This window comes from Hevea brasiliensis, chromosome 14 (genome assembly GCF_030052815.1).
Source record: "Hevea brasiliensis isolate MT/VB/25A 57/8 chromosome 14, ASM3005281v1, whole genome shotgun sequence".
NCBI classification, from domain to species: Eukaryota; Viridiplantae; Streptophyta; class Magnoliopsida; order Malpighiales; family Euphorbiaceae; genus Hevea; species Hevea brasiliensis.
The window spans coordinates 69,582,601-69,609,336 of NC_079506.1; the positions used below are offsets into that span (position 1 = coordinate 69,582,601).

Here is a 26,736-nt window from a genome sequence, read left to right on the forward strand (position 1 = left end):
AATGTACCTCTGACAATGTCTATCGGATTTGGCTCCTCTCGAGCCATAGCATCCATAGCATACACACGGGTGCTACTCTAGCCTCAGGCCGTTCTGTAGTCTCAGAAGCCTTTAGTCAGCATTTTTCTTTCATTTTTTATGCAAAGTGTAAAATTATCCTCTCTACATATGAAAAATTATTTTCTCTATAGAGAGTAGAAGGATTTAATTTACACATGACTTTAAGAGAGAAAAGAGAAATGATGATTAAGCGTTACACTGAAAAATTAGAGAAATTTTAGTATACAAAATTTAAAATTTGAAAAAATTTTATATTATATTTTTTAATTAAAAAACTATAATATTATAAATATATAAGTTCTAATACTATTGTTAAAATTTAGCCTCATAATTATGTGCAGCCTTTTGCCTATTTTTGAATTCTCTATATATTTATGTGAGCAACAAATAAAAAGTAAAAAACAAAAGTGATTTCTTGAGAGCTTTATTCAGGTCTCTTTTCATTATTTAAGAACTGAGGGACCAAAGTATCACAGAGAAAGAGTCTCTCAACACTCAAACAAAGCAATAAATTCATCTTTCTATCTAATCTATTGAATACCGATTGCGAGAAGATCCATTGCGTGCTGTGTTTGGTTTCTTACAGAGACTCGAATTCAGGAGAAGGAGAAAATGGTTTCGGCAAACAGGGAGATGGCTGTCTATTGCTTTGACACTCTCGTCGCTCACTACAACAGCGAGGAAGCTCCTCCTCCTGCCTTTGATGAGGGCCAGCAGTAATATCTTTCTCTCTGTTTTATGTATTTTGAGTGTAATTTTCTCTGAAATGGATGATTGTGGTTTTGATCGTCTTAATTTTGATGGGTTTTATGAAAATTTTCTTTTTCGTTGAGAATCAAGCAGGAGTGTAATTTTTATATTTTAATGTTTTTATTTTTTAATTTTTGGGTTTGATTTTGTTGTTCTAAATATTGGTCTTTGCATTTAGTTTAATCTGGTGGTGAGAAAATAATATGCTTGGTTTTTGCGTCTGTTATTTTTGATGGGTTTAGTTTGCTAGCTTTTTAAATATTGCATATTTTTAATTTTTGAATTTTCTTTGATTACTTGTAGTTGCATTTAGTAGTGATGATGTGCTGGGCTTCAATGGTAATGGGCATGTGTATCTGCTGATGAGCTGTTCAATGCTTGTCTTGGATTTTGTTTTTATTCACGTTTCTCTTGCGTACAGGATTTTACTGTACTTTTTATGAAGTCGCCACTTTGAAAATAATCTCTTTTGAAAGTTTTTCTTTCCCTTCTCATTTTCTAGAACAATTGATTTTAAAAAAAATCTGCTTTCTTTATTATTATTATTAATTTTTTTTTTTTAAATACGCTGTGCTACATTGCTTCATTTTGAGAATGTGGACACCTGAAGGTTTGAGATTCTGGAGTTTCCAGGCTGTTGATACTTTTTGCATTATATGACATTGCATGGGACAAAATCTCGTGGCACTTGTCATTATTCCTCAATGATGGTCTGTGCCTTTTGTGGCTTAATACTTGGTACTTCTTTTAGTTTATATGTGCTGCAAAAGTATTAACTTTTAGATACTGCATTTTGGGTTAGAATTGCCAAGCATTTTTGCCCTGTGACAATTCTTCATTATCAGGCTTATAGTTGTATCTAGTCTGAATTTAATGGTATGTACATTTTGATTGTGTTCTGTTTTCTGAACTCTAACTTGGTATCATAGATCATAACTTAGCTGTCAAATGTTAGAGCCACTATAACTTATGGGTTATTGGTGTTTTGCATCTTCTGCTTGATAAGCCCTTCCTAGCGCACTGTTGTGCTTAGCTTAACAGGTTTTAGTCGAGTATATATACTGGGCTTATATAGTTTAGCATGTTTGATCAGTCATGTCAATGGGAAATGTTTGATCTTAGAGGCATTAGCACACACCTCTCACACACACAGATTCACACACGCAAAGACAAAGTTGGATTTATGTAGTTGCTTATGTGTGTATCTTTAGAGTTTATTAAGATGCTTAGAGTTGTGGCAGGTGCTATTTGTCAAATTTTAAATTTTCGTGAAGCCAAACTGCAAAATTTTCAAATCATGTTACCTTCAGTTGTTCATTCCCAAAATTGAAATGCATAGCCTTCTACATTCATTTGTTGAATTTCATTGATGGGCATCATCCTTTTCCTTGTGGGCTAATGGCACTACTTGAGGCTTAACGGCTTGTATTCAAGTTTGCCACTAAAAATATTAATTTGTTCCAACTTCATCAGTAAATTTCTATTTTTACCTACAGTTTGGTAATCATTGTTGGAACTGCGACACTTCAGTGAATCACCTCGTTGGAAATGCAACAAAATCATTCGAATTTCTTTTCCAAACACTTATACTAAGATTAACATCTATGTAAATGTACAAGCATGTACATGTGCAATCCACGTTGGAAATTGGCTATAATGGTGAAATTGGATCTAATTGATCATTTGATCTTTATTAGCAACCTGAAATTAATCCAAAAGTTTGGTGACAAATGGTGCAACTTACCTTCTTCTTGGTTGATTATATTGTTGGAGAATTAATTTTGTGCTTCTTGAGTAATATCAATTTAATCCCCTTAAGGAATTAGATGTCACCATAAAGCAATCAATTAAATAAGTCACATCTTATTCCTGTATAAAAGCATATAAAAATGGGATGTAGTAGGGGGATTTTGCTTCATACTACATTGGTGCTCAATAAACAAGTTTGCACATGTATTATGCTTTTAGCTTTTTTTTTTTGCTTATCAACCAGAACAACATGGCTTATGCATGGTCAATTCTGCTTATTCTCATGCTATTGATTTTAATTTATAAAATGACAGAATGCTACATTTTCCTTTAATAGGCTTTCGGAGGTGCTCTTTGGGCGCTTCTTGTTTTGCTAGTACCTTCTTTTCATAAAACTTGTCTATGAGAATAAAATTTGTATGTTTATGTGCATGGTTCTACAAGGAATGGTATTGGTAGATTTAGTTGTTTTGCATTCTAAAGCCTCTTGGATTAGTTTCACTAATTGTCATTGAAACTATTAGTAATTCACTTTGTGGTCATTGAATTTAAATTGGTCACGTAAAATAATTTAATTTTATTCCCTATCAATTAAAGTCATTTAGATTGGACTTTGGCAGAAAATGGCTAGGCTAACTTGTCATTCCTTTTAGAATATTTTTTGTGATCCCATTAAGATGGTTTATTGGGTCCAAAAATTTCTGTTCTCTGCTTAGCAGTGATCTCTCTCTCTCTCTCTTCAACCCCCAACCAAACACGCCACCCTCTCTCCCTTCCTGATTTTCCCCTCTCTCTTTGTGTATGAATCTGGGATTACAAAGTAAAATTTTGACTTTAGAATCATAACAAAAAATTTTAATTAAACTTTGTATTCCCAAATAACTCTTCATATGATTTTCTTGCTTTTGCATAATTCTTCATATAAAAAATATATCATCCGCTTAAATTTTCTTTGGGCCTATTAAACCATCTTTTTTTAAGAAGAGCCCATTGAACCATCTAAAATAAGATTAGAAAAAACTAGTTGGAATGCAGTGCCAGATTTCAATATAAATGAACCTAATTGATAGTCAATAAAAATAAGTTATTTTATTTTGACCATTTAAAATTCAGTGATCACAAAATTGTTTAGTGATAACTTCAGTGACCTTTGGTGAAATTAAACTGAGCCTCTTTTTTTCTGTTCTCTTGTGACATGGATTTGGTTTCAGCCCACTATTTGTCACTTGGAAGAAAATGGTCAATGGTGGTGAGCCTCGTTTACGTGGATGCATTGGAACACTAGAAGCTCGATGCTTGATTAATGGTTTTAGGGACTATGCTTTGACCAGGTATTGCAACGTTTTGCAACTGAACTATGAATCTGTATTATGTTTTTTCCAAAATCTCACTCCTGTCTCCGCTCCCTAAGACAGATATGTTCAAGTGTTTGCATCTCTACCTGTTTTTCTCTCTATGCATGTTTGTTTGTCTGTCTATCTGTCCATTTCTCTCTGATTTTATGTGCATGAATGTATAAAGTGTGTTTGTGACCATATGCTTGGCTGTGGACTCGTTAACTTTGAGGAGGTATCTAGTTTAGTAACTGTGGTATTGATGTTAGTGCATTGAGCAATATGGTAAAAGTTCAGTTTAAAAAAGAGCAATATGGTAAATTTGTAGAGGTGGAATACTGGTACAAGTGTACGATGGGACTGTTTGTTGATATAGGGTAATATTGAGTATTCTTTGTTGATGCATGTTTATTGTGTGCTGGGATGTAAAAAATAAGGATATTGCAGTTCAAGAAAAGTGAAGAATTTGCTGAGTGTATAAGGTTATTAACACAGAGTCTGATGATACATTAGTTATATACACTGAGAGAACAATAAATTCTTGCTATTAAAGTTCAATTGAGAGATGGAGCTACAAATGAGCCAAATTTCTTGTGGGTTACTTGGTGCTTGGCTCGCTTGAACTTGTTTTTGAAGGTTGAGTCAATTAGAATATTACTTTTAAAGCACATTATTGATAATTAATAATTAATGCAAATCAAGATGTTATTTTATGACACTTGTGTTTTTCCCGTGTGGGGCCTGTTATATTCCCGCATCAAGGATCTCGTCACAGGCCTATGAACAGGATAATCTTCCTCGGGCATGGAAGACTTCCCCTTGTTATTGTTTCTTCCCCTTCTCGAGGAACCTATGGTGATGGTGTTTGTAGATTCGTTGGAGGGAACCTACCAAACTTGGAACTCAATTGAATGAGAGAGCTACCAATCTCAAGAATTGAATGATAAATATTCTGCTTGTTTTATTAATATAATGCTCAATGATATACATAGAGAGATTAATTTTAGGGATAAAGGCTTAGTTGAGTTGTGTTGATATATATAGAGAGATTGTTATAGCTTAAAGAAATTATAATACTAATAGGAGTCTTTGCTAATTAGGAATACATAAAACTATATCAGAAAATAAAGCAATCCTAATAAAAGCTGCAACTGCCCCAATCATTGCCTAATTCCCCTTTCCTGCTGATCCAACTTTAGACTTTCTCTTATATGTGGTCCTTACAAAGGAGTCCACAACAGTGGCTCTAATTGGCATATGATTCTCATTGGCATCATAAACAACTAAGCTATACATATTAATTATAGCTTTCAATAAACACATTGATAAAGTTAGCAATATTGGCTATGGGGAACAAACCAATTTTTATGGTATTTGTCAACAATGACTTAAAATTTTTAAATTTGGAAAATTTTGTTCCATGTTCTTTTTGGTTTATACATGAATTATTCACTTTGGTGGGTTACATGATTTATGAATTGAAAGAAATGAAATGCTATTTGTCTTGTTTTGTATGTTATTTTGCAATTGGAATAAAGGTCCACTTGCCCCTTAAAAGGTGAAAGTCAAATAGGTACATATCAAAGTTTTGGATTCAATGAGGCACACAAATTTTTTTAATTTGGGGTCAATTTAACCTATATGTTGTTAAAAAAGTAAAACAATATTAATTTTCTTTTTCTTCAATATTGAAAAAATATTTCTATTTTTTAAAAAATGAAAAAAGGAAATTGTGATTTTTCATATCCTTTCAGAAATAGGAAGAAAGAGCTAGAGAGAGGATGAAAATGAGAATTTTGCTTTTTTTTTTTAATTTATTTTTTTTATTGTTAGTGTTGCGGTCCATGAAAATTACTGGCTAGTATGAACCTGCAAAACAGAAAACCAATGGGTTAGAGGTCCACTGTGATATTCTTCGTGAGGATCTTCCGGTGATCAAGTTAAAGATAGTATGAGAGAAGTGTGTATGTTTGATTATGAGAATGACCTACCTAACTAGGGAGTTTTAGCTTCCTATATAAGCATTGAGGAGAATCCTATTGGGATTTGGTTGAGGGAAATCCGATTAAAGTGGGAATTGGCTGAGGGAAATCCAATAATAGCGGGATTCAAAATCCTGGATAACGTGGCATGCGTATCTTTGGCAAATATAGTTGGTGCTGGACTAGGATATTTATCACTTGGTTGACTGAATCATATATTTGGGTATTTTGGGGTGGTATTACATCAGTTAGCTTCTTACTCTGGGTACAATGATTTTGAATATTGTTGAAGCACAAGTGCACAAGTCCTCCATGCTTGGACCAAATGGCCATGGCTTGGATGACCAGAAATTCTTACTGTCTAACTTTGTTCACTGTTCCACTATAGTTATTATGCAGTTTGCTAGATACTTGCAGTTCTATTAATTTGGTATCTCCTAGGAGGTTTATGCTACTAGGAATGCTACATAACAAACACGTGGATTTGTTTACTTTTATGCTGAATGTTGAATTGACAATGATAATATTTGTTGTTCCTCATATTCTTTTAGTTTATAAGCATTATGTTTAACTTATTTTGCATTTCTTTATTCTTTGAAGTATGTTGGATGCTTTTGACATACTATGCTTATGTGGTGTCGATTTTCCTTTTTTTTTTTATTTTATTTTTTATTATTACTTGTAGTGCTTTGAAGGACCGCAGATTTCCTCCAATACAACCTAAAGAATTGCCTTCTCTAGAATGTACAGTTTCCATTTTGACTAATTATGAAATGGCTAACAATTATCTTGATTGGGAGGTATGTGCTTTTTTTCACTTATTTTAATTCTTGAGGCATTTTATCTCTATCATGGATTTAAATCGCGGTTGCGGATAACTGAGAGACACCCATAACGGTTTATCGCTACCCAAAATTTTTTGGAAAAATTACAGTTCATGAAATGAATAGATATTTAAAGATATAACTAAAATTAAGACACAACTTAATAATAAGCATAAATACATCAATTAAAGGCATTAAATTTATCATTCTAAGACATTATTAGTATTAGTCTTGTTATTACCAAAAAGAGTGTTCATAAGGTTCTTGATTATTTTGATTTTGAGTATGAGAGCTTTGATCATCAGTTTGTTAATGATATAATATTGTGATGGATTAAAGTTGAAGAAAGAATATATGGATCACTAAAATTGGCATGTGGAGTGTGGTTCATTGTAGTGAGATCATGAATGCATCATAATATCCATATTTTTTTTGAAGTAGTAGAAAACTCTCCATACGCAACACTTTTGCCCTTTGATTGGGATGTATCACCACTAGAACTATGAGGGCCACGTGATTGGTGATATTTGGTGATATGTGTTGCACTGCTAGGTGAAGGAAAAGTTGATTTTTTTTCTTATTAATTCTCATGACAGTACCTAGATATTTATATACAAAGAATCCTACATTAGATAGGAGATATATACTAATTAAGAATCCTTGTAGACTGGGAAACCTTTACTATACAAAATTTTTTACAAAGTAAACTTCTAACACTCCCCCTCAAGTGGGAGCATAGATATTAATCATGCCCAACTGGTTGCAAATGTAATCAACTCGAGCTTCGCTCAGAGTTTTTGTAAACATATCTCCTAACTGTTTTCCTGTTCTGATATGTCCTGTTGAGATGATCTTTTGTTGAATTTTTTCACGAACAAAGTGACAATCAATCTCAATATGTTTGGTTCGTTCATAAAACACATGATTAGAGACAATATGAAGAGCAGCTTGATTATTGCACCATAACTGTACAGGCAAAGGAACCTTAAGGCCCACTTCTTCTAATAATTGAAGTATCCACATTATTTCACATACTGATTGTGCCATAGCTCTATATTTTGATTCAGTACTAGATCGAGAAACTACATTCTGCTTCTTACTTCTCCATGATAATAAGTTACCTCCCATAAATGCACAATATCCCGTAGTTGACCTTCTATCAGCCTTAGACCTTGCCCAGTCTGTATCTGAAAAACATTTGATATTCAAATGCCCATATTACTATATAACAAGCCTCGTCCTGGAGTTCCCTTCAAATAGCACAAGATTTTCCCCAAAGCTTCCCATTGGACAACAGTTGGGGAAGTCATAAATTGACTCACCACACTAACCGAGTATGCGATATCAGGACGAATTATTGTAAGATAGTTCAATTTACCTATAAGTCTCCTGTCCTTTTCTGGATCATCAAATAATTCAGCATCCTCTGCTATAAGTTGCAAATTTGGAGTAATTGGTGCATTACAAGGCTTAGCACCCAATTTCCTTGTTTCTGCCAATAAATCTAGGATATACTTTCTTTGAGACAAGAAAATACCTTTTCTACTTCTCATAACCTCAATACCCAAGAAATACTTTAATAAACCCAAATCTTTTGTTTGAAATTGGGTTTGAAGGAAGGATTTAAGAGATGAAATACCTGCAGAATCACTTTCTGTGATAACAATATCATCCACATAAACTACTAACAAAATTAAATCAGCTTCAGATTGTTTATAGAAAATTGAGTGATCACACTTACTCTTCTTTATATCATATCCTTGTACCACTTCACTGAATCTCCCAAACCAAGTCGGAGGACTTTGTTTTAGGCCATAAAGAGATCTTTGAAGCCTATAGACTTTATCCAATTCTCCTTGAGCAACAAACCCAGGATGTTACTCCATATATACCTCCTCCTGAAGATCACCATGAAGAAAGACATTCTTGATATCTAGCTGATACAGAGACCAATCATATGTAGTTGCTAGAGAAATAAATATCCGAACAGAGGCAAGTTTAGCTACAGGAAAAAAAGTATCAGAATAATCAACCATACGTCTGAGCATATCCTTTGGCTACAAGACGGGCTTTCAATTTTGCTACAGAACCATCAAGATTCATCTTTACTATAAATATCCATTTGTAACTAATTGCTTTCTTACCAGTGGACAAAGTCACTAGTTCCCATGTACCATTAGTATTTAAAGCTTCCATTTCCTCTTTCATAGCAGCACGCCAGCCAGGATGAGCTAATGCCTCAAAAATAGTTTTAGGAATAGGAACAAAGTCTAAAGAGCTAAGAAAACATCGAGAAGAAGAAGACAGATGATCATAAGAAACAAAAGAGAAGAGAGGGTAAGTGCATGTACGTTTACCTTTACGAAGAGCACTAGGAAGGTCCAAGTCAGACGTATGATTAGTGGTGGAAACAGGATCTTCCGATGAAGAAGCTAGTGGAGGATTTGAGTTAGGTACCTCTAGTCTCTTAGAATAAACATGAACAATAAGAGTTGAACTCTTAGTGAAGTAGGAGTAGGAGCAACAGATTGAGAAGAACTAGATCTTAGTTGAATAGTATATTTTAAGAGATTATCTTCCTCCCCCTGATTTTTATACACAGTAGATTGTGGAAAGAATGTAGTAGACTCAAAAAACGTAACATTTGTAGACATAATAAAACGATTAAGGGTTGGGGAGAAACATCTATACCCTTTTTGGTGCCGAGAATACCCAAGGAAAACACATTTAAGAGACTTCAGATCCAATTTGGTAACCTATGTACGGACATCGTGTACAAAACAAGTACATCCAAAAATATGAGGTTCAATAGGAAACAAAGATTTAGAGAGAAATTAAACCGTATAAGGAATATCCCCATTAAGAACATAAGATGGTATACGATTGATAAAAAAACATGCTGTAGTAACTGTATTAGCCCAAAACTATTTAAGAACATTCATTTGGAAAAGAAGGGCTCTAGCTACCTCAAAGGATGTTGATTTTTTCTTTCGGCAACACCATTTTGGGATGATGTGTCAACATAGGAGGATTGATGTAGAATGCCACTTTGTGTCATATAAGATTGAAAACTCTATGAAAAATATTCTTTAGCATTATCACTCTTCAACATGCGTACAGAAACATTAAATTGAGTTTTAATTTCAGCACAAAAAGCACAAAATATAGAAAATGACTCAGAACGATTCTTCATTAAATATAACCAGGTAATACGAGAGTAATCGTCAACAAAAGTAACAATATCTAAATCCAGTTTTTCAAGTGATAGAATAAGGACCTCAAACATCAGAATGAACTAACTCAAATGGAGACGAAGCCCGTTTATTGACTCTAGATATAGAAGGTAAAAGATGATGTTTAGCAAACTGACATGACTCACATTCTAAGACTGACAAAGACTGAAATTGAGGATATAGCTTCTTCATGGTAGCTAAGGATGGATGGCCCAATCGGCAATGGACTTATAGAGGTGTTAAGGTATTCGAGCAAACAAGTGTTCGCGGTACATGATTATCCAAGATTTAGAGGCCACCAGACTCATGTCATTTACTAATAATCTGTTTCGTCGAAAGATCCTGAAACAGACAATAACCAGGAAAAAAGAAAACAGAGCAATGTAAGGTATGAGTAAGTTTAATAACATAAAGCAAGTTAAACGAGAATTTACGTAAACATAAAACAGATGATAAAGAAATATAAGAGGTTGGGTTTGCGGTGCCTGAACCCAGGACAAAAGAGTTAGAACCATCAGCTAAAGTAACAGTAGAGGTGATAGGATGTGACTGAAAAGCAGATAAAAGACTAGAATTACTTGTCATATGATTTGTAGCACTAGAATCTATGACCCATTTGGATGAGGAGGATACTAGACATGTAGTAGATTTACATGACTCTGTGATGGCAGTGATAGGGGTATTGGAAGACTTTAAAGATGCCTGATACTGGGAAAACTGTGCATACTCCTCTACAGATACGGAGATAGTTTTTTCAGAGGAAGAAAGATTATCATCTGCTACCATATTGCCATCTGAGACCGCTGATTTTTCCTTTGAAGCTTCAAACAATTATATTTTGTATGACCAGGCTCATCGCAGTAATAAAAAATGATTCCCTTTGAGTCTTGATTGGAATTTGCCTCCCTATTACGTTGATTAATTTTATTGCCTCTAGTTCCTCCCTTATGACGCTATTGTCCATTTGTATTGTGGCTAGCAAGAGCACCATTAGCAGCTTGTTCTGACAACTGAGTACTTTTTGTACGAAGAACACGTGTGAACGTATAATGTGGGGAAGAAATTTTAGAACTGGACAGGATCTGAGATTTAACAGTTTCATATTCTGAGGGAAGGCCTGCAAGAAAACTCATAATAGCCATTTGCTCTTGTTGTGCCTGCTGGACTTTCACATTAGTGTTGAAAGGAAATAAAACATTAAGCTCTTTATATATTCGTTTAAAATCTATAAAATAGGCCGTAATAGACCTATCCTGTTTCTTAGCATGATAGAATGCCTTACACACATTATAGATACGGAAAATATTTTCTTTACCAGAATACAGAAAATCCAAGTAATTCATTAATTCTTTAACAAAGTTGCAGTGATTAATTAGACTGATTACCTCTCTGTGAATTAAATTTCGAAGTTGCAAAAATAGTCGGGCATTCTCCCTGAGCCAAGCTTGCCTTGTATCATCAATAGGTGGATCCATAGTAAGGTGATAATCTTTATCAATGCTTCGCAGATAAACCCTGACAGTCTTATTCCATTCTAAATAATTTACACCATTAAGTTTATGTTCCGTGATCTTAGTCATCATTGGAATCACATCAGACACAATAGTCTTATTATCTGCCATTAAATGAAATTCTGTCCCTTTTTTTTAATAAAGCAGATTTAATAAGTATCAATACCACCCAATCAACAAATAAATGCACTAAAGCTTGGTAATAAGAGTATTCCTTGAAACAGAACCTGAACTGTTCAAAAATTAGAACAGCCGAACGATCTTTAACTTTGGTGTTGTAGAAAAACACTTCAAACTAAACCACCACCCACGGGAATGGAATCCCCAAGTCGAGGTGATGCTGGGAAACTAAGCGCGGTAGCCAGACATTGACGGAAAACAGCACATGCGCGATGACGCGCTAGCGCGTGGAACAGGGCCAGAAAACAAAAGTGGCGCGTGAAGGCCACTTGCTCCAAGTCCGGTCACTGGACTTTCAAGGATGGCCGATTGGCACCTCGGTCTCTTTCTGAGACTAGCTGTGAGCCAATGTGGTTTTGAAAAAAAAAGAACAGAGAAGAAATAGCGAAGAAAAAAATTTTCTGGGATCAAGGTACGGGATGCTCTGATACCATGAAGGAAAAGTTGATTTTTTTCTTATTAATTCTCATGACTATACATAGGTATTTATATACAAAGAATCCTACGTTAGATAGAAGATATATATTGATTAGGAATCCTTATAGACTAGGAAGCCTTTACTATACAAAATTCTTTACAAAGCACACTTCTAACACTAGAGATAGGTTAGTGAGGTCACCATTCACTAGGCTCATCACTATCACTACCATTGCCTTGTCTTTGATTATATTGATCTTCATATGAACTACTAGCGCCATCACCACCTATGGTTCTTTCGCTCATCATCGCTATCATTATCACTTGAACGTGATAATGTAAAAGAATTATTAGCACCACTTTGTTATCATTGATCTTAAGCATTGGATTGTGACCTCATCCAACTAAGAATTGTGTTCACCATCAAGCAAATGAGGTCTTGTTTCCTTCAACCAATGATTTAGTGAGCTTCTTCCTAAAAAATGTAATCCAAATTAATTGGATTATAATTTTTTTCCAACTCTTGTTAGATTCCTCGCATTTAGCCTTTTGTTATGATTAACATAGATAAGTTCATGCAACTTTTGATACCATAATCTGTTTTTTGTCTGTGTGTAAAAGGAAAAAAAAAAGTGCTCCAATTTCTCTCACAATTAGATGTTGAAGTTGTTTGTCTCAATATTTTAATTGTAATTCTTTGAAGTTCTATACTTTCGCACTAATAAATCCACCACTCAACTAAATTTAAGACAATAAACAAAATAATTTATTAGCTTGAAATTAGCAATATTAGATGGAACATAATAGGTTTTAATGTTATACTTATTAGTTTTACTTGGATCGGTGAACTTAATTGCTTTTTGTGCTAAAGCCGTATTAAAGTTCCCCATTTTATCATGAAAAATTAGTCTACAACCAATTAATTTTATAGTTATTAACATCAAATGCATATGAATGCCATGGTTTATCTTAACTACTTAAGCACTAAATTTTCTTAGGCATGCACTTGGTTTAATGCGTGATCTTGGTTCACCAAATTCCTCTCTAGTCTCTGAATAACTTTCGTAAGTCTCAATATTATATCATCATTATCATCTTTAATGACGTGGACCATATTGTTGTAGAGGGTTCAAAAAGAATCCAACAAAATCCAACCCAGAAGAATTATAGGTGTATACATGTAAGATATAATATAATTTTAGATGTTCTAAGCATTAAATTTTTATGGTAACTTGCCAAGGCATCAATTTAGCAATTGTATGCAATTCATGCTGTAGTTGAAAATTTCACTGTGTCGGATGATTTTTTAGTATTCTATATAACTTTTAGAGTTTTTCTTAATTGCCAACTTTGCTGTCTCCATTGCCTTGTATATAATATTTATTGCTAACTTGTCATCATCATCCACCAATCTCAATACTTTGAGCAAAGGATCTTGAATTTTCATAATTTGCTGGGTTTTCTCCCTAGAGTTTCCCGACCACCCACTCTTAGTTTCATGAGTAGGTCTATTAGTAGCTTGGCCATATTTGCTTGCTACTTATTGCTCATATTCAAATATATTGCTCAACCCCAACCTATATCGGACAAGACTCTCTAATGCAATGAAATTTATGAATGTTATGGAAAGTCAATCACTATATTATTTCTCTGTATATTCTGTATTCCTATTTAGGATTTCTTATTTAGGATTTCTGCCTAATTAGTAGAATATAATTATAGGAATCAATTGTATATATATATACCCATGTATAGATTAATTGAAATCGAGGAGAATCATCTGTTTCTACATGGTATCAAAGCAGGTCATCTATCTAGGGTAACTATTTGTTTTCACCACCCAGCTCAGAAGAGACCTTGGTCGCCGATCGGCCATTTCGACTTCGATCAACATCGCCGGCGTCGCCTCAACCCCCTCATTCCACCACTGTGTGCTGTTGCCTGATCCAGTACACCATTAAAGGACTTCTGAGGTTTGGCTCTCAGATCCTATTTTGGTATTTGCTTTATTTTTTGATTTTGGGTTATTTTGTGGCTGTAAGCACTTTGGATTAGCGTTTCGGTTAGTTTTCTTTGTCTTAACAAATGGCAGACAATAAGAATGTTATTTCTGATGTGATTCTGGTGATGACTAAGATCACAGAACACAAACTGAATGGTTCGAATTACCTGAAGTGGAGTAAAACTGTTAGGGTCTATTTGCGTAGTATTGATAAGGATAATCACCTTACTAAAGACTCACCTACTGATGATACACGGCAAACTTGGCTAAGGGAGGATGCTCAGTTGTTTTTGCAGCTTTGGAACTCGATTCACAGTGAGGTAATTAGTTTAATTAATCACTGTGAATTTGTTAAGGAATTGATGGATTACTTAGATTTTCTGTATTCTGGTAAAGAGAATATCTCCTGTATTTATAATGTTTGTAAGGCATTCTACCGTGCTGAGAAAGAGGATAAGTCTCTCACGGCTTATTTTATGGATTTTAAACGGTTATATGGGGAACTTAATGTATTGTTGCCTTTTAGTCCTGATGTGAAAGTTCAAGAGTACAACGGAGAACAATGGTCATTATGAGTTTTCTTGCAGGCCTTCCTTCAAAGTATGAGACTGCTAAATCTCAGATTCTCTCCAGTTCTGAGATTTTCTCTTTGCATGAAACGTTAACACGGGTCCTTCGTACAGAGAGTACTCAATCTTCACAGCCTGCCAGTAGTGCTCTTATTAGTCGTAATCCAAATGGACAACAGGGTAATAGAAGAGGAAGTAGAGGAGGAATTACAGGCAACAGAGGTAATCAGCGTAATGGGGAGGCTAGTTCTAATCAGGACTCAAGAGGAGTCATTTGTTATTATTGTCATGAGCCTGGCCATACAAAATATAATTGTCCGCAACTTTAGAGGAAAAATCAGCGATCACAGATGGTAAATATGACAGCAGAGGATTCTACAGTATCTTCCTCTAAAAAAACTATTTTGGTATCTGCAGAGGATTTTGCACAGTTTTCCTAGTATCAGGCATCTCTAAAGCCTACCAGTTCCCCTATCATTGCGATCGCTGAGTCGGGCAAATCCACTACATGTCTTGTGTCTTCCTCATCCAAATGGGTTATTGATTCTGGTGCGACAGATCACATGACAGGTAATTCTAGTCTTCTATCTACTTTTCAGTCTAATCTCACTTCCTCTACTGTTACTTTAGCTGATGGTTCTACTTCTTGTGTCATGGGTTTTGGAACTACGAACCCGACTTCATCAATTTCTTTGTCATCTGTTTTGTGTTTACCAAAATTCTCTTTTAATTTACTTTCTGTTAATAAACTTACTCGTACCTTAAATTGTTCTGTTTCCTTTTTTCCTGACCAGTGTTTGTTTTAGGATCTTTCGACGAAGCAGATTATTGGTAGAGGACGTGAGTTAGGTGGTCTCTACATTCTGGAAAATCATGTACTGCGGTCGCTTGTTTGCTCCAGTACCTTAACACCTCTTGAAGTTCATTGTAGATTGGGCCATTCTTCTTTGTCTACCATGAAGAAGCTGTGTCCTCAGTTTCAGTCTTTATCAGTACTAGAATGTGAATTGTGTTAGTTTGCAAAACATCATCGTTTGCCTTCTATGTCTAGAGTCAATAAACGGGCTTCATTCCCTTTTGAGTTAGTTCCTTCTGATGTTTGGGGTTTTTGTTCTGTTACTTCTAAAACTGAAATTCGTTATTTTGTTACTTTTGTTGATGATTACTCTCGTGTTACCTGGTTATATTTGATGAAGAATCGTTCTGAGTTGTTTTCTATCTTTTGTGCATTTTGTAATGAAATCAAAACTCAATTTAATATTTCTGTGCGTATATTAAGAAGTTTCAATGCTAAAGAATACTTTTCAGCACAATTTCAGTCTTATGTGAGACAAAATGACATTCTTCATCAGTCTTCCTGTACATTGTCATTACTGGGAGTGACTCTGCAAGTATTTCATCTCTTAAAACCTTCTTCCAAACCCAGTTTCAGACCAAAGACTTGAGATTGTTAAAGTATTTCTTGGGTATTGAAGTTATGAGAAGTCAGAAGGGTATTTTCTTGTCTCAAAGAAAATATGTCCTTGATCTATTGACAGAGACAGGAAAATTAGGTGCTAAACTTTGCAGTGCACCAATGACTCCAAATTTACAACTGTTAGCACGTGATAGTGAGTTGTTTGAAAGTCCAGAGAGATACAGAAGATTAGTAGGAAAATTGAACTACCTTACAGTCACTCGTCCTGACATTGCTTATGCCGTTAGTGTGGTAAGTCAGTTTATGTCTTCCCCAACTGTTGCTCATTGGGAAGCCTTGGGACAAATTTTGTGTTAGTTGAAGGGCGCTCCAAGGAGGGTTTTGTTATATGGTAATCATGGGCATTTGAATGTTGAATGTTTTTTAGATTCCGACTGGGCTGGATCTAAGGTTGATAGGAGGTCAACTACTGGATATTGCGTTTTTGTAGGAGGAAATTTGGTGTCTTAGAGAAGCAAAAAGCAAAGTGTAGTTTCTCGATCTAGTGCTGAATCAGAATACAGAGCCATGGCATAATCAGTATGTGAGGTAATGTGGATACTTCAATTATTAAATGAGACAGGTTTTAAGACCTCCCTGCCTGCAAAATTGTGGTGTGATAATCAAGCTGCTCTCCATATTGCTTCTAATCTAGTGTTTCATGAGCAGACCAAACATATTGAGATTGATTGTCACTTTGTTATTCAACAACAGATCATCTCAATAGGATACATCAAAACTGGAGAGCAATTAGGAGATATTTTCACAAAAGCTCTAAATGGAGCTAGGATTGACTACATTTGTAACAAGTTGGGCATGATTAACATCTATGCTCCAACTTGAGGGGAAGTGTTATGGAAAGCCAATCACTATATTATTTCTTTGTATATTCTGTATTCCTATTTAGGATTTCTTCCTAATTAGTAGAACACAATTATAGGAATCAATTGTATATATATACCCATGTACATATTAATTGAAATCAAGGAGAATCATCTCTTTCTACAATGAAAAATCTAGTAAACTTGGGGCAAATGATATCTTAATTATATGTGAATTTCTTAATATATTTGATCACCCAATTATGATGGTAAATAAATTGGGTGCTAACTTTTGGTTGGTCAATCACTTTTTTAATGTTTTTCCTCTTCTCAAAATCTTATAAAATTATGTCCATATAACGTGTGTTGCAAGCTATCCGATATATGTTGGGAAACATGTCCATCAATTTCTTTTCATAAACTTTTATGGCAGCTTCTTTATTGGTGACCATTTGCAAAACCATTTTAGGATTAATTTCTTCAAGCTCCTCTTTTATAATCTTAAAGTAGTAATTTTTATCTTTACTCCCAAAGTTACATGATTTGAATACACAATAAAATTTAAAATGCTTTTTGGAGTTGGTCCACTTCATCCATCACATGATGGTAACTCCCCTGTCTTTCGAAATAAGCTCAAATGACACTATATTTTTTCATTTTCTTGTATTTATTTTTGAGATATACCTCTGAAATCTCATAAGCACTAGGTGTTGGTACATTAGACCCAACTTTAATAGCTATTTTATGAAGTTAACTAGTTTATAGTGATTCAACAATACTAAAGGATAGTCTATTGTGAATCACAAAGTTACCAAAAGCTTTTAGTAACTTATCCTTTTATGTCTTCAATAATTTAGTTTTCATTTTTAACCACTTCTTTTGAGCTTTATTATTAACTCAATTTTCATGGCAACTAATCTAGAAGCAAGTGTTGTTGCCTTTGCATATATTGTGACTTGTCAATCTTTTTCATGAATAGTAGTCACACAACCAAATATTTTGTCTAGGAGCATCATGACTACTCCATCACTTTCATTGTTGGCACAGTCTCTCCTTCTAAATGTATCGTCATCAAATTCTCGTATGCTTCTCACTTTGTCATCTCTAATTCTATGTTATCATCATCTGACTCCACTTGTTTATATTCATTATTTCTTTATCGAATTTTCGTGCTACTCTTTTCTTTATCTTTTTTAGTAGCATGAATATCCATCAACAACTTTTCATTTATCCTCTAATTATTTTTCTTCCACAAAAATTGCAAGTTATTTCTCTTTCTTTCTTTCTTTCTTTTTTTTTCTTTTTTTTTTTTTTAAACTATTGGAGTGGCAAACTTCCATCTACTATCATCACTTCGTTTTCCTTTTCCTCCTTGAGTCATTTTCAATTTCTTAGGGTCCAACTTACTATTGAGAAAAGTATATATATATAGTCAAAATCACTTTTCTTAACAATACAAAGTATTAAATCACATCAAATTTGAAAATATGAACCTAATTAATAAATTATACGTTAATTTTTTAAATCTTTATGAATTTTTTACACAACCCATCCATTAAATTGACTTATTTATGTATTAGGTATAATAATTGAGATATGAATTTAATTTAAATTAACTTTTTATACTTACTATTTAAATTAAATTTAATTTCAATTTTTTTGAAAATAAATCATGATTATTTATTTCTTTTAAATTTTACCTTGTGTAATCCTAAATTTATACTTAGCAAGCATTATTGAGGCATACGAATTTCTTTGATGTTATTTTCTAATTATTTATGTATTTTAATAAAAAAATAATTTTGAAAATAGATAAAAATTAGAAAAAAAAAAACAATATCCTATAGTTCAGGCAAATTGATACTTCATACTATAAAATTCATCAACAACTTAGCATAAACCATAATTTTCTTCATCAAATGAGCAAAAACAAAGACAACCCCCCCCCCCTCTGCAAAATATGAATGTAGAAGTGTACATTAATTGCTTTGCTTCAAATGAACCTTTACTTTGTATGGTTTATTTGATGATTTGAAATTTGAGGATTTATAAAGAAATTATGAGAGAAGTGCAGAAAATATGGATGTGATGAAGCTATCTTTGGCTCTCTGCATAAGAAATAAAGTAGATTATTTCCTTTTATCCTGTGAAGTAATCGCTAGCAACAACTATTATTGATGAACACCCTCAATATTCAAATTAGAGACATAACATCTAAATATGGAATTAGATATTTTAATAACAAACAAGGCAGAATTGATAATCAATCAAAACACAATAGTAGCTAGGCTAGAACACCTTGATTATAAAGATAAAATAAGCAAGTGATCAATTTGCTTAAATCCAAGTTCTATTCAAAAAACAAGGAAGAAATCATAAAGCTCTCACAATCGATAATGATGGCCTAAAATCAATGCTTTATCAATGTTTGATATTAGCTATCTCCCATTTGATGTAGAAGACAAGTATTTATATGAATTACAAATAACAAATCTGCCACATGGCACAAAGAAACAAAAATAGAATATTCTAAAGGCTAGGCTCCAAGGTCCAATTGTGTGAAACTGATTCATTTGTCCTCCAAAGGCCCAAGCCCAAGCCCAATCTGATCCTCTTGGTGCCTCTAAAGTTAACTAACCAAGCTTTGCAACTCCCTTGCCCTTGCTCTTGTAATTGGACACTTGAATAATGGAAGTAGCTCTGGTGGTGGCGTCTCCTCATCATTTATCGTTATATAATGGCCATTACCATCCTTAAATTAAAATGCCTGTTAGATAAATGGATTATCAGTAGAGCTAGCAATTTTTGACACAATTCGTTTGCACAACACAACCTGACACATTAAACATGTTTGGGCTTAGTATAAATGGTTTTAGGTCATAAATAACACATTTAATTGGGTTGACCCACTTGATCCTATAAGACAAACAATAGCCTATTTATTTAATCGAGTTAACAATTTAACCTGTTTTTTTTTGTCCAATTTAAACCTATTCTGATATGTTTTATTTATAATTAAAAATGCAAATTTACCCTTAGTATCATGCAACTAACTTGTATTTTCCTTTTATTTTCATGGCATACTTGACATTAAAAGAAAATATGAGTTCTTGATCGATATTGATTTTCTTTTAAAAATAGTTGTTACTTCATATATATATATATATATATATATTCACACACACATACACGCATAGTGAACTAAAAGAGAAAAAAAATTGAGTCCAACATTATAGTTGATTTCATGTAACTACTTAATTTATATATGAATAAATTGTACGAGGTTAAGAAAACAAACAATATAGTGATTCTATATTCCTTCTGAATACTATTAATGTTTTAAAATAGAATTTTAATTATTTCTAGTAATAAAATTAAAGAAGCAAGTTTAATAAAAATATAGGATTGATTAAAAAATAATTTCTATGAATATATATGAGTTTAGTTTGATGATATTTATAACTATTTTTATTTTAGGATATTTATATTTTTCTTATTTATTATTTTGATAGTTGAGAAAGGATGATTATTAATCAACTTTAATTTGTTAAAATTTATAACTATAATGACAAAGATTATGAAAATTTAATTTTACATTATAGTCTTGTATAAAATCTTTTCAATGATATATAAATAAAGTTTGAAACTAAAAGCTATAATCTTTAAATAACATTATCATAATAATGTAAAAAAATAAGATGTGGGAGTCGAACAAAAGTGCCATATCGCTAGCTTAACAAAGAGGAGGGAGACGTACATGCATATAAAAGAATGTGTAGCTCGTTTGCAAACTAGTGCTTTTTTATGTTAAATGGGTTAATATTATAATAAATGCATTAATAAATTAACACAATCTGTTTAAACTTATTTGTTAAATGTGTCACAAGGATCGTGCCGTGTGACTTATTTAATAAACTTGTTTATTAAATGGGTTGTGTGACTTGTTTAATAAAACAGGTTATGTTAGTGTTGAGAGTTCATGACACGATTAATAATCAAGTCGTGTTCGGGTTGAGTATGATCATATCATGTCAAAAAGTGGCACAATCCATTTAGACATGACATGACACACATTGCCAGACCTAGTTATTGTAAAGGTACCCCCAAGAAACTTTATTTAATGTCCATTCTATTATGTAATGGTATTAAGTGAACTTATGCAACCTTTTCTTTGCAACCATCTTCATCTCATTACTGATATCATTTTTATGAACAACTTAAAAATGAATGAACCATTCGCTAAATGCATAATTATATTTGCAATGATATTTGATTTTCAAAATTTAATGAATTTCTAATAAAAAACTCTAGGAGTTAAGACCAGTTGTGTTACTAGGTGCAATGTAACGATATAATTTTAACTAAATAATCCTGTTATGTTTCTGTTATTTTGGATATTAATATAAAGGAAATGTAGAGGAACTATTGCAAATGCTTCCGAGTTTTACTTGAATGAATCTAACAAACACATGACATTTTTTTTTATTTTCCCATTTTGATTGCAGATTGGGAAACATGGTTTAATTATTGAGTTTATTGATCCTAATAACAATGTAAGGCGAAGCGCCACATATTTGCCTGAGGTGGCTGCTCATGAAGGTAAGCCTTGATCTTAATTTTGACAATTTTATTGACTGTATTACTCATAGTCATTGAATTGGTCAATAAATTTCAATGTTTCTTAAAAATCACTAAATATTTATAGTTGTAACAATAAAACCATTGTGGCCAAATTTTAATCAATAGTTGTTGCAATTATATTGAACATGAAACAAAGTTTATGACCTCTTCTTACTTTCTACTCTTTCCCAACCTTTCTTGTCAATTGTTTTTTACATGCATAGATAGTAGAGGTAGAAGAGGGGGAAAAAAAAACTGATTTGGGTGACTCACTAAGCATGCAAAATATACTTTAAAAATCCAATATGGTCACCAAGTCAAATTTTCTTATTGAAATTGACCAACATTTGTTTCTAATGATTTTGTTGTGATTTTAATGGATCTTGAGTGATTTTTAATGATATTATCTGTCACAATATGTTAATGATGTTAATAAGTGTAATGATCTAGTCCAACTCATTAAGGTATTGTATGTTTTGGTCTATTCGGTTCCACAAGGAAGAAGCCAGCTCAACACTAACATTAGCTTTTGTAGGTGGAAAAGGACTGATGGCCTTGTTTTTAAGAAGTGTCAGGACACTAGTGAAGCGACTTGGTCAAAATTTGCCAAAAATTAATAGGACTAGCTATTTTATTTTATTTTTTTGATCCTTCATGGATCGAGCAAAATATTTGTCTAGTGTCATCTTGTTATTTATTGTTTCAAATTTTCATTTTTCTTTTCCTAGTCAATTGCGCATGTTGGATCCTACCAGTTAATGAACCAAGATTTCTTTATATAATCATAGGAGTAATTTGTTCTTGGCATGTTAATTTGGCCACTTAATTTTGCGGGGCACAGTTGTGTGTTTATAATTATGTCATCTTGGTTCAGGTTGGACAAAAGTGGAGGCAATTGACTCACTGATGCATAAAGCGGGTTACAATGGCCATATCACTGAGTCACTTCGGAAGTCTATACAATTGACACGCTATCAGAGCACATTATTTACTATGACCTATAGTGACTATGTCTCATATGTGAAGGCAGCCAGGGGTGCAGCTCCGATTATTAATGGGGCTAAGCCCACCAACCATTGATATTTAAACAAGCTTTTGCTTAATTAGCCAAAGCTTGTTTGCTTTGCCTTGATCAATGAATTATCTCAAAAAGATATCTGGGTTGGAATGGATTTGTTTGTTTTCCAACCCAAACTGCTTCAGTGTTTGTTATGTCCATTCAATTTCAATGTCATTCTTCAAATTCATTTGATTTTGAAGAAAGAAACAGAAATACACCTAATGGTGAACTTTGACTTGTGTGGCCTCATCAGGTGACATTCATATTTGACGGCTCCTCATCAGAGCTGTACTCTTTGAAAATTCGAAATTTATGAATGTGTGTTCGTTTGCTGCAACATTCTTATTCTTTTATTTTAGAGTAATTTATGATTTAGTTCTTGAGGTGTGATAAAAATTAAAATTTATTGGTAGATTTACCCATTCACTAATGAGGTAAGCAATCCTTCTATAGCATTCAATTTTTTGAGTCATTTTCTTTTTTGGCTCATTTCTCCTTATAATCCATTTAATTTTCGATCATTTTGCTTCCTATCAGTATTCATTCAGAGCAACACTCCCACTAAGGTTGACATTTTTCTCTCTATCATCTCTACGAAGGTGTCTCCATTTGAGTATTTGACATTCACGAACTCCGTTCGGATTCGATAGATTGGACCTAATTGATAAGGTTAGAAATTGGAATGTATTTTAAAGAGGGAAAATGGAGGAACTTGTACTAATAGCGGATACAATTATATGGGACACTTTGGTTTACTTGAAGGAAATAAAAGAAATAGAAAAACATTTTCAAGGGATTTTTCTTGCTTAGGTTGGGTTTACTATAAGCTTAAGACATAAGATGTATTGGTTTATTATAAATTTAAGACACATAAGGTATGGTGGAATTTTTTTATTAAATATATGTATTCTTCATATGTTTATATCTTGAATCCATGATGAATAGGACAAGAATAATGCCGCAATCTAAAATGAAAAAAATTAGGGCCTGTTTGGTATTATTGTTGAAACTGTCGTTGAGAAAATCACTTTTTTAAATATACTAGTTAGTAAAAAATAATTAAAAATTAAATTTGATTAGTTATAAGAATACTAAAATAATAAAATAATTTTTTTTTAAATTATTTTTCTCAACAGTATCTGAAATAGTATTTTTATTTAGAAAAATAATTTCAAATTTTGAAACTCAATACTAAATGGTCAAAATTAGACGCCTACTCCTGTTTTTGCTTCCTATTTAAAGATTTCTAGGGCTCCCTTTTTCTGTTAGAATCTCCAGGTGGCATTATAACTGCATATTCCTCTACTGGTATGAGAATTCCACCCCACCCTCCTTTTTGCTTGTTTCCTAAAGCTTCATCCATTTCACTTTTCATTTGAAATCCTATCTTTTTCCAATGGTATACATAGACCTATTGAATTTTGTCGCGATTCTATAACAAATTCCATATCTATTAATTAAGTTAAATTTAAATTTGACTCATAAATTTTCATATTAATAAGGGTAAATCGATAGTTTAGTCTATGAGATTTGATTAAAATTTAGTATTTGAGATTTAGTTAAATTTATAATTTAGTCTCTGTAATTTTAAAATCAAATAATTTAGTTCTTGATAATTTAATGATTATACAAATTAATTCGTATCATTAGAATCCCAGTAAAGTTATTATTAATTTTAACAAAAATAATAAAAATGCTCTTAATATTATTTTTAATTTGAAAACAACTTAATTTCTGAAATTTTATTTTATTAATAATTTACAAGTAAATTCATATTTTACTATTTTTTCCATTTTATATATTTATATAATTATTTATATATTATTAAAATAATAATAATGAAATAAATAAAGTTTTACAAAATTATAGGGGTTTATTTGTAAATAGTTATAATATTTAAGAATTCATTTGTAAATATATAGATGATTTTGTAATTAAAAATTTTTTTAAAGATCTTAAAGTAATTTATTTATTTTTTAATAATTATAATTTAAATTTAATGGGACCCACATTTATGAGAATATAGGGACTAAATTATTTATAAAATAAAAGATCAGGAACTAAATTATAGTTTTAAGATTGAAAATAGAGTAAGAAATTTTGGATATTTTGACTACATTTAATAGGAAATTAACATGATTTTAATTACAAAAATTAATTCGTAAGTTTATTAAAATATTAATAATTAATTACTTGATTATAATGAGATTAAGATATAAATTTAACTTAAATTTCAAGGGCTAAATTAGCCTTATACTAATAGTTCTCTAGTAATTTTTTTAAAATATTAAGTTATATTTTATTTGCTTTGAATGAAAATAAAAATTATATCTATTCATGCGTATCCACTGTAGACCTGTTTTACGGTATAGTTTGGATCATGAACTAATTGGGTCAATGATTCCGGTCTTTCAATTGGACCAAAACCGGTCGTAGAAAGTCGGTTATAGTTCCCCTCTCATTGAACCAGAATTGAAACCAACCTGGAATCGGGCGATTTCGAATTGAAAATTTTGAATTTTTAAATTAAAATTTTTTTTTTTTCTAAATTAAGTAGATGATTTTGAGCATTTTTAATTTACAAAATAATTTATATGAGTATTTTTAAAATTATTTAGCATATTTTTGACTTTTAGGTTCGATATGAAATTTTTAAAATTCTTTTATTAAAACATTTTTCTTAAATTTTGTAGATTATTACAAGAATTTTTAATTCTAGGACCATTCTCTAACAAGATGCACAATAATTTTCATAAAATTTTGAATTTAATTAACATATTTTAGAATTTTATGTTTGATTTAAAAATTTTAAATTTTTTTTTAACATTTTTCCTAAATTATTTAGATGATTATAAGCATATTTAATTCTCGGATCATTCTTAAATAAGGTATACAATAATTTCTATGCATTTTTAAAATTAATTAACATATTTTAAATTTTAATTTATTAAATTTTAACTAATTAAAAAAAATACTATTTAGTTTTAAGGTGTAGAAATATCTAAAATAAATAAAATTAATGAAAAACATATGAATTTATAATTAAGATATTTTTTATCCTAAAATAAATAAAAAAATAAACATGAGTATAAATAAATATTAAATGAAAATAAATTTGTAAAAAATATCATAAAAAATTATACCTTAATTAAGTTTTATTTTCAAGAGAATCAGTTTATATAAAATTAGTTAGATACTGATTTATTATCACAAATTTATACCATGAAAAAAACCTATGACTATTATTAAAAATATGATTTTGATTTTACAAATATAATAGCAATATTTGTCAATTAGTAAATAAATTTTAAATTTTATTAGTGTTTAATAATAATAATAATAATAATAATAATAATAATAATAATTATTATTATTATTATTATTATTATTTTTTTATTTTCATTAATTACAATAAAAAATATTGATTCAACCCCAAATCAGAACTAGAATCGAAATCATCTAGAATTGGACAAGACAGAGGTCTAGTCAGAACTTCAACTATAAAAAATGAAATCAAAACTACTTCTAAATCAGTTTGGAATCGTGAATGAACCGGTTAAATTTAGGTTGATTTCGGTTCAAGTTTCCAATAACTAAGGAACCGTTAGTTCCGATCTAAAATTGGACTGAAATTGACACTAAACCAGGTCTAATATAATGCAATGTATATTTATTTATTTATTTAAACTGACTGTAAAACAATCACTCATTTACTATTAGCATTGTCGGTTTATTCTATGGGTTGATTTGGTGATTTGGACATTAATTGAATGAAATAAGTAATTGACTCAAGAAAACTCAATTAATCAAATCAAATTTTTCATTAACTCATAATCTAATGATAGTATTAATGGGTATATAATTTATAAATTTAAAAATGAAAAAAAAATGTTAATATGGTTTAAATTTTTTAAGTATTAAAATGAATATATTTATCATCAATCCATTTTGAAATAAGATGTTATTTAACTATAATCTTTTTATTTATAATAATAATAATATAAATTATATAAAATAAGATATTTGTGTATTTTAATTTTTAATGTAGATTTATCTTGTTAGATGTCATCTCGAATTTAGTGGTTGGTCCTTACATATAATATTGAATTAAATGAAGGACATCAACCAGTAACCCCAAGCATAGGGTCTAAGGAGGTTATGATCGTCA

At 31.7% G+C, this 26,736-nt stretch overlaps 1 protein-coding gene across 1 annotated transcript; it reads left to right on the forward strand.

The window, feature by feature from the left end:
• Positions 1 to 446: 446 nt before the first annotated feature.
• LOC110671466 (uncharacterized protein At2g38710) lies at positions 447 to 22,905 on the forward strand. The gene is made up of 5 exons (XM_021833939.2): positions 447 to 776; positions 3,771 to 3,890; positions 6,561 to 6,675; positions 21,394 to 21,487; positions 22,383 to 22,905. Exons 1-5 carry the CDS (start codon positions 673 to 675, stop codon positions 22,586 to 22,588), a joined length of 639 nt encoding a protein of 212 aa, XP_021689631.1. The 5' UTR covers positions 447 to 672; the 3' UTR covers positions 22,589 to 22,905.
• The last annotated feature ends 3,831 nt before the right edge of the window (positions 22,906 to 26,736 follow it).

Excerpts from the sequence above, each read along its gene's own strand:
- LOC110671466 (XM_021833939.2), top strand. The coding sequence starts at position 673 with ATGGTTTCGGCAAACAGGGAGATGGCTGTCTATTGCTTTGACACTCTC. Across the intron at positions 3,891-6,560 it reads AGGGACTATGCTTTGACCAG|TGCTTTGAAGGACCGCAGAT; the intron begins GTATTGCAACGT and ends TATTACTTGTAG. Across the intron at positions 6,676-21,393 it reads ACAATTATCTTGATTGGGAG|ATTGGGAAACATGGTTTAAT; the intron begins GTATGTGCTTTT and ends TTTTGATTGCAG.